Source organism: Marmota monax, unplaced genomic scaffold (genome assembly GCF_021218885.2).
Source record: "Marmota monax isolate L192 unplaced genomic scaffold, Marmota_monax_Labrador192_F-V1.1 WCK01_AAM20220418_F8-fsc00018, whole genome shotgun sequence".
NCBI classification, from domain to species: Eukaryota; Metazoa; Chordata; class Mammalia; order Rodentia; family Sciuridae; genus Marmota; species Marmota monax.
Window position 1 is genome coordinate 21849360 of NW_026692201.1, and position 13560 is coordinate 21862919.

Below are 13560 nucleotides of genomic sequence, written 5' to 3' on the forward strand. Positions count from 1 at the left end.
CTTACCATCTAATCCTTTGTTGTCTTTTTGGTCTAAGCATCCTGTAGTTTTTCCAAAAATGACAAGAAAAACCCCTATCATGAATGCTCCAAATATATTCACTGATGGGTCAAATAATGGTACAGCAGCAGTAGTTACCCCTGATCAAACTTTTACATTTTTAGTACCCAAACAATCAGCTCAAAAGGTAGAGCTTAATGCAGTATTACAAGGTTTTGTGATGTTTAAAGATTCTGTATTTAATTTATTTTCTGATAGTCAGTATATAGTTAATGCTATAGTATCCCTTGAAGATGCTGGTAGGATTTCTCCTTCCTCTACTGTTTTCTCTTTGTTTTCCACTATACAAAGTCTAATCTGGGACAGAAAAGATCCATTCTTTATAGGATATATCAGGGCACATGCAGGATTGCCTGGAGCCCTTAGTTTGGGCAATGATTTAGCAGATAAAACTACACATGACATACATATTTTCTCTACACTAGAAGAAGCTACAAATTTTCGTAAAAGGTTCCATGTTAATGCTAATACTTTACAAAAGCATTTTAAAATAACTAAGGAACAAGCCAGACATATAATAAAACAATGTCAAAATTGTGTGACCTTTTTACCACAAGTTAATTTGGAGTCAATCCTAGAGGACTGATACCTAACCATATTTGGCAGATGGACGTCACACACTTGCCAGAATTTGGAAAATTAAAATATTTGCATGTTACAGTTGATACTTCTTCCAGATTTTTGATGGGCTCCCTTCATGCAGGATAAAAAACTAAAGATGTTATAGCTCATTGCTTACAAAATTTTGCCACTGTGGGCGTTCCTAAACAGTTAAAAACAGATAATGGTCCTGGTTATACGTCTACCTCTTTTAAACAATTTTGCTCATCATTTCGTATTACTCATATAACAGGAATCCCATACAATCCACAGGGACAAGGCATAGTTGAAAGAGCTCATCAAACTATTAAAATGTACTTATTAAAGCAAAAAGATGGAATTGGGAAGGGGTATATATTCCCCAAAGATAAACTTAAAATAACCCTTTTTACTCTAAACTTTTTAAATTTGGATTCATCAGGACTTAGTGCTGCAGAAAGGCATATGTGTCCAAAAAATGTGCATAAGCCCAAGGTGCTTTGGAAGGATATTCTAACAGGACAATGGAAAGGTCCTGACCCAGTGATTGTCTGGAGTCGGGGTTCTGTTTGTGTGTTTCCACAGGGAGAACAGCAGCCGATTTGGATTCCAGAGAGACTAACCAAAGCAATTTCTACAGACCAAAAAGAAGATGATTTGACTCAAATCCATAACAGCTGATATCCAGAGCTCCAGCTTGGCTATTCCTACATCTGTGACAGTGATTAACCAGGATGCTTTTTTCAATATCTGTTTTGTTATTGCCTTTTCCCACATCATAAAGTTCTATTTTATTTTTTGAGCTCATACAAACCTATGTTAATGTTTTTCTGATCAGTTTTATTTTTTGACTGTGGAGTTTTTAAACATTGCAATGGAGATTTCACCTAGGTAAAGCTACAAGGCCTTTACTATTGTCTTATGTGTTGTATGTTATGTGTGCACACTTCTGTTTTGTGTTGTATGTCTGTATGTGCGTATGTCAATATTTCATATATGAGGAACGCTCATGAAAAAATGGATCCGAATTTTTTTTATTCACGTGATTTAAATGGTTTAATTTAAATTAGGTAAACAGCTGTTAAGGATTGTTTTTAAAGGAGGTTAACAGATCTGTTTATTTACTTTCACCTTTCCTTTTCATTATATATTTAATAATTCTGTTCAGGATAATGTCTCTTTAGCATCATTGCCAGAATTCCTATCTTCATCCCAGTGCCAGTGAAGACAAAGATAAAACCAAACTACAGCTTCTATGATAGCTATCACAGTAAACTGTATAAACTGGTGCATCAATGAATATAACTCAACAAGTAATGCTCAATCAAGGAGTCGATTTACTTTGGGAGGAAATGGACATATTGATAGATTCCTCCGCTTTGAACTGCTTGCAGAACTTGCCTGGACTATGTATCACTTGTATGCACTGTGAACTATCATTTGGTGCAGCGAATTGTGGTAGTGCTGGCATATCTTTGCTGATGGTGTCACCAGTGATGCAATTTTTCCAAAGGAGCCGTCAATTGGCTTGGTGTCGTGGCATTTCTGTATCTTCCTCCCTTCTGCTAGTGATGGTCTAAAATTTGGGGGCCAACAGAGATGAGGCAAAGAACCTCACCCCCCCCCACTGGCACCAAGGCCAAATTTGGGGGCCAACAGAGGTGAGGCAAAGAACCTCACCTCCCCACTGGTGCATAGGCCTATCCACAAGTATGGCTGTATGCTGGACCAGTAGTCAGTGACGGGTATGATCCAATTGCAGTGGTATCAACCTAAGACAGGAGGCTGACGCCTAGAGGTCAATTCATCCCATGACGGGTAAGAACCATATGTTGAATTGGACAACCTACCAGGCACAGTCCCTAAGCCACATTGCTTGTTGTTTAATTAATCAGAAGGGGGGAGATGCTGAGAGCCATAGCTAAGTAAGAATGACGCATGGCAATTTCTGTGACAGCCTACCCCATGTTGCTTAGAGGGAGGACTCTCCATTGTGGAAATGGGCTTGCCTTGGACCCAGGTCATTTGCAGTGACTTTGCATGAAAGGTGACCTTGCTCAAGGACCAGGGCGGATCCGGGTTTAGGGGTTTAGGGCGATCCAGGTTTAGGGCGGTTCCAGGTTTAAGGTGATTCCTGCTGGGAATAGGGTGTATCCTGCTGCCTCAGGCACCCGCCCACTCCTTGAGTTCCCGCGGGATTGAGAGAGTATTTGGGATGTAGAGTGCCGGTGGATTTGCCCCAGAATGTGCTTGTAGAGTGCCGGTGTGAGTTCGGGAATAAAGAATTGCTGTTTGAATCTACAAGGCTATGAGTGGCTCGTGATTTTGTGCCCAGCCAGACTGCGACACTATTTTAATATGTATTTATTTTTTTAGTTACAGTTGGACACAATACCTTTATTTTACTTATTTATTTTTATGTGGTGCTAAGGATCGAACCCAGGGCACCGCATATACTAGGCAAGCGCTCTACTGATGAGCCACAACCCCAGCCCTAAAATGCTATTTTGAAATAATATATGACACAACCAAAGCTATACTAAAAAATATTCTTAGCTTTAAACTCATTATGAATAAAAGATAAAAATAAACTAATTATAAAAAGTTAGAAAACAAAATATGCATAAATTTTATATTTATGGTGAAGGACTGATCTCCTTAAATACAGTTGTATAAATTCTACTTCCACTTAGGGTAAAGAAAGCCACAAAGGGATACTGTTCCCATGTTATCAATCACCAAAATTAAAAAATAATCTACAAAACAAAACTTTTCTTGAACCTATCAGAAGACAGCGATTACAAGGGAACAGATAATCTAAATTCCAAAAGGTAGCAAGCCCCTTCCAGAAGCAATGGCATACATAAAACTCTCTCACCTTTGACAGCAAGGGAAAAAAAATTAGCCTCCCCTGCAAAAAAAAAAAAAAAAAAAAGTGAATAAGAAACTGATATTTTAACAAATTTCTAAAGACCAAATGTATGTGAAAATAATAGCAGAAATTTTGGGAACCTCACACCCAAGGGAGTTATACGGACAAACCAGCTTTCATTCTTGGACCTCAATCCATACTCAAGACAAAGACATGGGGCAGGACAGGAGACCTAATTGGTACCCTTTCCAGGGGACAGATGTACACAGAGAGAGTGACTGCCTCTGGAGTTCAAGCATAAAATCTGGAACCTTTTCAAAAGGCCAACAAATCACTGGGAAGGGTTGGATTACAGCAAAAGCTTTAGGCTAGTAAGGAGGAAGAAGAAACCCAGTTATGACCAAAGTCTTCCCATTATAAACCAAAGGTTCCTCCAAACAGGGATAGTGACAGGAAACTTACTCTTGGAAATTACAAAGCACTGCCACTGCAACAAATTACCAACCTAAATGTTTAGAGAAACCCAAGCAAAATATACCAAGAGAAGGACACCTAAAAACATCCAAATCAAACTGGTGGAAAACACAAATAAGGAGAAGATCTAGAAGTCAACCACAGAAGTAAAGAAACATTCCATATAAATGAACAAAAGTTAGCCAGGTGCGGTGGTGCATGACTGTAATCTCAGGGACTCTGAAGGCTGAGGCAGAAGAATCAAGAGTTCAAAGCCAGCCTCAATACGGGCGAGCCACTAAGCAATTAAGTGAGATCCTGTCTCTAAATAAAATACAAAAAAGGGCTGTGGATGTGGCTCAGTGATAGAGTGCCCCTAAGTTCAATCCCTGGTATCTCTCTTCCAAAAAAAAAACAAAACAAAAAAAACGAACAAAAGTAAAAGAATTACATCATTACAAAGATGAGCAAAACCCATCAAGGATTATGTAAATCAGAAGACAGTGGTGCAGTTTCTTTAAAGTACTGTAAGAAAAACTGTTGTCCTTGAATACTACATACCTAGCAAAATTGTTTTTAAAAATGAAGGTAAAACAAAAATTTACAAGACCAAAATAGAAAAGAAAAGGATAATTTGCTGCCAGTAGTCCTGAACTATTAGAAATTTAAAGAGCATTATTCAAACAGAAGGAATATGTTGCCAAGTTGGAATCCGGATCTACACAAAGACAGAAATTGGAAAACCCATACATTGCTGATGGTAATGTAAAGTGGTACCATCTGTGTAAAACACAGCTTGGCAATTACTCTGAAAGTTAAACATAGAATTATCATGTAATCCATCAACTGCTTTCATAGGTATATAACCTAGAGAACTGAAAAGAGATGTTCATAGAAACACACATACACAAATGTTCACAATAGCATTATTCACAGTAGCCAAAAAGTAGAAAAACCCCAAATATCCATCAATTGAGCAATGGATAAACAAAACATGATATAGCCACACAAAGGAGCGTTATTTATCCATTCAGAGGAATACCGTATCGTTATGTGCTATGACATAGATGAACCTTAAAAACATTATCCTAAGTGAAAGAAGGTAGACACAAAAGGCCATGTTACTATGCAATCACATATTTATGAATTGTCTAGAAACAGGCAATCTATAGAGAAAAAGTAGATAGATTGGTAGTTTCCAGGGGCTGGGAGAAGCAGCGAATGAGTATAGGGTTCCTTTAGAGATACTGAAAACATTTTCAAATTAGTGGTGACAGCTACACAAACTTGTGAAAATGCTAAAAAGCAATGAATTGTGTACTTCAAAGGTTCATTTTATGTTAATTATATCTAAATGTTTTTCATCTGTGAGAATGACAATAAAATGATGATGCTGATATTGTTGGGACCATAGAGAAAAAGACACATTACTTGTGTGCCTTATTAAGAGCAATTCAGCACCAGGAATTAAAATGTTTCAAGAATCCATGTGCTTTTCCCTTGCAATTCCAATTCCAGTATTTTATCATAAGAGAATAATTTAATGTAAGTGCAAGGATGTATGTGACAATATGTTCTTTACAGAATTATTTATAAAAATACTTTAAATCCTTGTCCAGAAATAAGGAGCTATTTAAATAATTAATCCATTTAACATTAAAAGATATGTTTTTATTTATTAATATGGAAAGCTATTCAAATATCTCAAATGGAATAAAAGTAGGATACAAAATGAATATATAGTATGACTTATAATTTTTGTAAATATATAGATCAAGTCATTATAGTCTGAAGGTGTGTTAGCTTTATCTTGCTCTGGCTTAGGAAGGGAGGAAATCAACTTCCAGGAGGAAAGATTTATTTTGGTTCACAGTTTAAGAGGTCTCAGTTTATAGTCAGTTGGCTCCATCACTTCTGGCCTTTGTTGAGGCAGATCAAGGTGGTGGGGAGTGCAGTAGTGAGGCACAGCTGCTCCCCTCAAGGCGAGAGAGAGAGAGAAGAGAGAGAGGAGAGAGAGAGAGAGAGAGAGAGAGAGAGAGAGAGAGAGAGAGAGAGAGAGAGAGAGAGAAACGTTGGAGAGAAAATACACCCTTTAAAGGTCAAGCCTGGGGATCTACTTCCTGAAACTAGGCATCTACTTCCTGAAACTAGGCATCTACTTCCTGAAACTAGGCCCCACCTCCCAAAGGTTGCAACATAGCATCACAGGTTGGCAGCCAAGCTTTCAGTACATGGCCTTTGGGGGACTTTTTAGATCCAAATCATAACAGAATGACATGTAACTATTAACAATTGTTGCCTGGGCAGATGTTAAGTGATATTTTGGTTGTTGTGAGTATGAATTATCTACTTTTCTACAATTAATATGTGCTATTAATAAAATAAATACTGACTTTTCAAAATATATTTATCAACCTTAATGTTGCTTCTATTGAGACAAATTGAGATTAGGTGCCCCTGAAATGATACACAGTATTAACTATGTAATATTCCTGCCCCCCCCCAAAAAAAAAAGTCTAATCCAATTATAATTATGCGGAAATAAAGAAAATTTTAAGAACATCCTGTATATGTATGTCTTGGTCTTTTCAAATGTCAATACCATGAAAGGAAAAAGAAAGCCTGAGGGACTGTTCTAGATTAAAAGCCACTAAAGAAATATTACAATTGAATATAATTCACCATGCTTTTTTGTTCCCAACACAGTGGATAAAAATAAACCCACAACAAAACACATCTTTGTGAAATTTGTTAGAAACAGAGAAGAAAAATAAGCTTCTTTCTAGAAGGGAAAAAATAATGATCACATCAAAACAAATCATGAATGAGAATGACTTATAGCTTTTCAACACGAACACTTAGAAGCCAGGAAGCAATGCCTCCAAAATTTAGCAGGAAAATGTTTTCCTAAATAGAATTCTAAAACCTTGCTAAATCATTAGTTAAACATGAAGTTAGAGTAAAGAAATTTTCAGATATGCAAAGTCTCAAAAAATTCCCCTTTCTCAAGAAGTCACTGAAGGATGCCTTCTTCCCAAGCAAGGAAATTAAATCAAGGAAGAAAAAAAAATCATGAAATCAGAAAATTGGAGAAACAGTGTAAGTGGAAGGAATCTCTAGGATGATGATGATGAAGAAAGATGCCAGAATGAGTGACCTAAAAGTCCACCTGTCCAGGCAGACTGTCTTCATGACTCAAGTAATGGACACAAGGAGGTCTCTCACTGCTTAGTCCTCAAACCTTATACAAACTTTTTAGCCTTATGAAATAATGGATGTTTTCTACCAAGAGAATAAATCAAATAAACAAACAACCCAAAGATTCAAGAAACAGGAATTGCAAACCAAAAGAGAGACAATTTCAGTGACAACAAGTAGAAGTCCCTGCCTGATAGTAATGTGTCACACCTAGAGAAATCAGCCCAAACTAAAGGGAAATGAAAGTCTCTGAAAAGGAGGTTTCCAGGGAGGAAAAAATGGAATTGCCATATTTTGTTATGAAACAGACCTTGTAGAAATTGTACAGAGGGACTATATGCCAGCGCTTGTCTGACATGTGTGAGGCTCTGGGTTCAATTCTCAGCATCGAATATAAAAAAATAAAAACAAAGGTCCATCAACAACTAAATAATAATAATATCATTATTAATTATTATCTATGCCTGTAATATCAGCTACTCCATAAGCTGAGACAGGAGGATCTCAAGCTGCAGGCCAGCCTAGTCAATTAGCTAAGACTCTGTCTCAAAATGAAAAAAAAAAAAAAAAAAAAGGGCTGGGAATGTAGCTCAGTGGTAGAGCAGCCCTGTGTTCAATCCCTAGTACTAGCCCCCCCCCCCCCAAAAAAAGGCATTACCTGTGATTACAATGAAAAGTAAGAGAAGGCAATTATTAATTTCCAAAACAGAAAATAATGATCTTTATAATATACTACAACACTCAGTGAAAATAGTTTCATTTTATAATAATGCAAACACTCAATACAGGTATATCCCCAAATTGTAATATTACTATTTTGATACTATGAGAAAGGGAAAACAGTGGGAACAGAGATGTGAAAAGTAAATCTTCATCCTTTTCTAGTAAGAAGTTAACAGAAAATATCTAAACTGTTGAATCAATAAAAAGCATTACACATTTATTACTTAAAATAATGGAATTAAGTAAATACCAAAAGAAACAGCAAAGAGTAGAAGAGAAGATGTAAAAACAGAAATGTTAGGATAGAGAGTCATTTATGTTATCAGCTTTCTAGTTCTATTTGACTTTAAAACTATGTACATGTGCTATTTTGATAAGAATTAGTTTTTAAATCAATGTTTTAACAGGTCTTATGAAATGTTAAGTTCTATGAAATGTAATTTCACTGCTAGAGTATTGTTTTGTAATATGCATGAGCATTTCAACAAATCTGAGACCAATTATAGAATTATCTTGAGGAATACTGAACTAACATTGGGTAGGAGAATGACTGAATGATGAGTACTGCTAAGAGCGGATCATAAGCTGGATAATGTTAGGCAGAAAGGGGCCTCGGACAAGACCCTGAAGAATGTGAAAATCAAAACTGAACTTTGGAGTTTTCCAGAGCTATCATTCTACCTCTTTCTTAAATGTCCCATCCAAGACATCTCCATCCATACATCTCCACAAAGCTTCCTTGATCTTCTCTAGATGATATTGGGATGGGTAGGAAAGGCATTTTTTTTTCCCCTTAGGTGGTGGATTTATAGTCAAGGCAGGAATTTTCACTCCAGATTACCTGAAATGCATTATATTCATTATTTCATCAACTGAACATATATTCACTGATATCTACTTTGTATCAGGCCCAGCACTGATATGACAATGAAAATGGCAGAGGTCTCTGACTAAAAAAGACCTTAAAAAATGAGATTCGTACAACAACTGGAAGGACTGTCACATGTACCAAACCAAACCTTTCTATTCTGTGCACCTTCAAGTTCCAAACCTTTCATCAGCCTGGGAATGTGAACCCCAGCAGACACCCACACCTCCCTGGCCTGCAGACCAGTAAGTACAGGAACTTCTACTTTTACCGTGATTAATGTGAAGGATGCACAAAAGACAAATTGATGCTTCTAACAGGAAAACTAAAATTTGTTTGTGAAGTAGGACTAAAATAAAAGAGGCAGCATTTAATCTGAACCATTTCCTGTGATTTGGATTTCCTTTTTAAAAATTGGCCGCCTTATCATTTTCTTAGTCACCATTTCTCTAGGATTATTGGAGGCGTAGTCCCTCCTAGCAACCTCCCATCTGCTGGAAAACAGGATCAAGAGAAGGAGAGCCGTGGTGACACATTCCTCAGTGGATGAAAATACTAGGAAAAAGCAAAACACATATGCCATTTGCATAAAACCTATTAATGCCCTCTTCAGACAAATGAAATGAATTGTACATCACAGAGAGGGCAGCTGTAATCCACTGCTGCTATTAATGAGGAGTATCTGAAACTCTCTGCAAACCACTGCCACTCCTAATTGCCAGGCAACAGCACTGCGATTAGTTCTCTCCAACTGACACACTCCCATTGCTGGGCAAAGGAAGGCATATCTTCTTTCTGCTCAAAATGCTGTTAGGTTTCTAGCGCTCCTGTGTTCCTCATTGTAGCGCAGACCCACAGCATTTCAATTCGGTCTTTTTGGTTTTCCTTTCTTCTTACAGGCAATCACGAAACCATGTGGGAGTGTGGGGGAGTTGGTACAATCTTGGTCTAGAGCTTCCTATCTCTTGTGTTGGGCCCTGGTTAACATTAGCCTTTACAAATGGCCAAGCAAAGCGACCAGCTGTGCTCTACAAGTAAATATTGAAAGTGTGAAGCTCCCAAAGCACTTATCCGCAGCGCTCGCATGGGTAGCTTGGAGGGCTGCCACAGAGATTATAAAAGAATATGCTAGGACTGGGGAGCGAGATGAGGAGAAGGTGGAGAATAGGAATCATGTGTGTTCCTTGAGTGTACAACCCACATTTGAGTGACAAATGACGAGGACAACCTATAAAAACAACTAAGTGCAAATCCACCCAAATCCATCTCCCTCTCGATGCGTGTGCTTTTCCAACTAACTTTGGGAACTCGTGTACACCCAGCATCTCTTTCTGCGCCACCTCGCCTCCACTTTGGTTTCCCGCGCTCTGCCTGCCTTCTTCGGTGCCTCCCCTTCCTCCTGCCTAAGGATGGAAGATCCTTTCAGCCCCTCAACTCTGCCACCTGCACCCAATCTCTCCGTACCCATCTTGCCGAACTGGGGTTTCAACCTGACTTCTGGAAAGGGAGCCAGCGCCCCGGGGCCGCAGTCGCCGCCACCCGGACCACGCATCCCCCGGGTCAGCCTGGTCTTACTGGGGGTCTTCTTGGTGGCGGCAGTGGCCGGCAACGCCACGGTGTTATGTCGTTTGTGCGGCGGCGGGCCGTGGGCAGGTCCCAAGCGTCGCAAGATGGACTTTCTGCTGATGCAGCTGGCCGTGGCGGACCTGTACGCGTGCGGGGGTACTGCACTGTCCCAGCTGGGCTGGGAGATGCTGGAAGGGCAGCTCCCGGCTGCGGGCGACCTGGCGTGCCGTTTCATGCAGCTGCTACAGGCGTCTGGCCGGGGTGCCTCTGCCCACTTCGTGGCACTCATCGCTCTCGAGCGCCAGCGCGCTGTGCGACGTCCCCAGGGTCCGCCGCTGCCCGCACGCTCCCTCGCCGCCTTGGGCTGGCTGCTGGCGCTGCTCCTGGCACTGCCCCCGACTTTCGTGGTGCGCGGGGACATTCCGCAGCCGCCGCCTTCCGCTGCGTCCCCGGCCGCCCGCTCTTGGCCTGGGGAGCGTCGCTGCCGCGGCATCTTTGCCCTTCTCCCGCGCTGGCATCTGCAGATCTACGCGCTCTACGAGGCTGTCGCGGGCTTCGGGGCGCCAGTCGCGGTCATGGGCGTCGCTTGCAGCCACCTGCTCAGCGTCTGGTGGCAGCGCCGGCCCCAGGCCCAAGCCATGGCGGCTCCCTGGTCGGCTAGTCCGGCCCGAGGCCCCGAGCCCAGTGCGCTGCCCCGTGCCAAGGTTCAGAGCCTGAAGATGAGCCTGGTACTGGCGCTGCTGTTTGTGGGCTGTGAGCTGCCCTACTTCGCCGCCCGGTTGGCGGCCGCGTGGTCGTCCAGGCCTGCGGGAGACTGGGAGGGAGGCCAGGCTGCCGTTTTGCGCGCCGTGGGAGTGGCCAGTAGTGCTCTCAACCCTTTCGTCTACCTCTTCTTCCAGGCGGGCGATGGCTGGCTTTGGCGGAGGCTACGGAGGCGCCTGGGCGCTGTGTGCTGCGCGCGGGAGGGAGTCTCGGAAGACAATGAGTGGGCCGGGGACCACCAGGCGCTCCACCGCCACCGGTGGCCCCACCCGCACTACCACCACGCTCGGCGGGAGCATCGGGACCAGGGCTGCTTGCGCCCACCCCCGCCGCGCCCCAGACCACTGCCCTGCTCCTGCGAAAGCGCCTTCTAGGGGCACATTTGGGCGGAGGCAGGTCACCTGTTGCCGCAGCTTTGCCTCCAGGTGGGGTGAGACCCTAAAGCTGTCCCCTTCCTCCACGCCCCTATTTTTTTTTGTACTGTTTACGTTTCCTACACTTTGCACTTATTCCCCTCAATTCCTCTCACATTTCCTCACTTGGAGAGGAGAGAGCCTTTGGAAAGTTGTGAAAAATGGATTTCGGAGTTATTTTTGAAGTTTTCTCTCATTCTCCCATTGTGTTCTGGATAAGACAGTTTATTTTAGCTTAACTACTAAACTTTCATTATTTGTTGTGGTATCATCTGGTTTTCGTTATTTCGAATCTTGCTTAAATCAAGTGTACCTTGAGTACTAGGGAGTTTGCCATTCCTTCCAAAAGAAGGGAAATCCCCATATTACTCTCCCTGGGGAGACAAGGAGTTGTACCAGTAATACTGTCAGAAATGTAATCATGCTGCCACTTCAAAGACACAGAGTATTTGTAAAATAAAAACATTTCCCACAGAGCAATTAGGTCTTTTTTTCTTAACATGGTAATGTCTTTTCTCAGAAGAAAAATAAATGTGGCTTTTATTTCCATCTTGCTTTCACTTCAATAGAAGCTAAAATTGTAGGAAGGAAACAAAAGTTTCCTTTAGTCCCTTTTAAACATGCCTGGTTTTTGTAGGAAATAGTCCCTATACCCAGATCAGCTTCTAAAGCTGTGATGTGCCCAGGTGGAGACTCTTAGTGCAAAGTCCCAGCTAACCAGAGAAAAAAAAGTGCTAAGATGGGGCTCATTGTCCCAAATGTATCCTTAATGAAATTTGCAGCAAGAAAGGAAGTTGAGACCTCTAAATACTTCATGTATATATAAAACTCCCGTTTAGAAAAACAAATCCGATACCAGGTCAGTGACACACATTTATGTAATGCCAACTACTTAAGAAGCTAAGCCAGGAGAATGGAAAGTTCAAGGCCAGCCTGGGCAACTTCAAAAACCTGTCTCAAAATTTAAAAAGGTAAATAAATAAATTCAAAACCTATTGATGTGGATTGCTGAAAACAAAGTCAACAAACAGATTTGATCCAAGACCTTTTCCTCTTAACTGTCCTTCATTCTAGAAAGAAGTGGCAGCACTTATGAATAATATATCCACATCCTTACCAGTGACTTTCACCCAAGAATCTGCAGCTTTCTATGGTTGTGTTTCTTGTTCATAAACAAATACAGGACTAAGATGCACAAAGGGTAAATGACTGGTTAAAGCTTATTTGTAGATCCAATACTCTCTGAGAGCTGTTTTGTTCACTGCTGTATCTTAAATGCTTTCAACATTCCACACAGAGTAGGCACTCAATACACATTTGTTGTCTAATTTATCACATGAGTTCAGCATGGATAGAACAGATAAATGTTAAACAAAAGAAAATCTTTACTTAGTGTGGTTTACCTTCCTCCAGAATTTTGACAACAAATGTTACAGAATTAAATAAATTTTCCTTCTTCTTTTTGCCCCTCCTACCCTGTTGAGCATATTATGGTCTGCAAAATATCAGGAATATGTCAGTCAAAAGGGACAATTGTTTTCTTCAGAAACTGTACGGTGATCTTCATGAACCCAAGTTGGGACTATAGAATTTTTTCTCATTAGTCAACATTTATTACCTACTTATTTTGTGACAGATAATGTACTAGAAATTGGAAATGCCAGCTTATTACCTGACACAAAATAAGACACCTTTTTTCCATCAAAGACTGTATACTCAGATGTAATCTGACAATAATACTGCAGGGTCACATGCTCAGGGGGTGTTGGGAGCCCTGAAGAGGAGCATCTAGTATCTTAGGAGACATTGGAGGCCAATTAGGAAAGGCTGAGTCTTGAAGGCTGACCTGAGTAATCTATCAGATAGGGAAGGATGTCCTACACAATGGGAAGAATCTCTGTAAAGCATAAAGAAGACATAACACAACATGGGCAAGCAATGACAATAGTGAAATGTTTAGCATTAGGGTTCATATGGGGCTTAAACTGATGGAATACGATGCCAACAAGATCGGCCTAGACCCAATGAAGAAAGATCTGTGGGCCAGACCAAGAAAGTAAGAAGTA

The 13560-nt window shown here is 40.9% G+C and overlaps 1 protein-coding gene across 2 annotated transcripts; it reads left to right on the top strand.

Annotated features, from left to right (window-relative positions):
- Positions 1–10025: 10025 nt before the first annotated feature.
- Gpr150 (G protein-coupled receptor 150) lies at positions 10026–11988 on the top strand. Of its 2 annotated transcripts, XM_058574668.1 has the most exons (2): positions 10026–11047; positions 11219–11988. In XM_058574668.1, the coding sequence occupies exons 1-2, from the start codon at positions 10163–10165 to the stop codon at positions 11453–11455; spliced, it is 1122 nt and encodes a 373-aa protein (XP_058430651.1). In that variant the 5' UTR covers positions 10026–10162; the 3' UTR covers positions 11456–11988. The 2 variants fall into 2 exon arrangements, with proteins under 2 accessions (XP_058430651.1, XP_046285174.1); XM_046429218.2 differs by having other exon boundaries at positions 10026–11988.
- Positions 11989–13560: the final 1572 nt, after the last annotated feature.

What these genes read in the sequence shown, in the direction of transcription:
- Gpr150 (XM_046429218.2), top strand. Translation starts at nt 10,163, where the DNA reads ATGGAAGATCCTTTCAGCCCCTCAACTCTGCCACCTGCACCCAATCTC.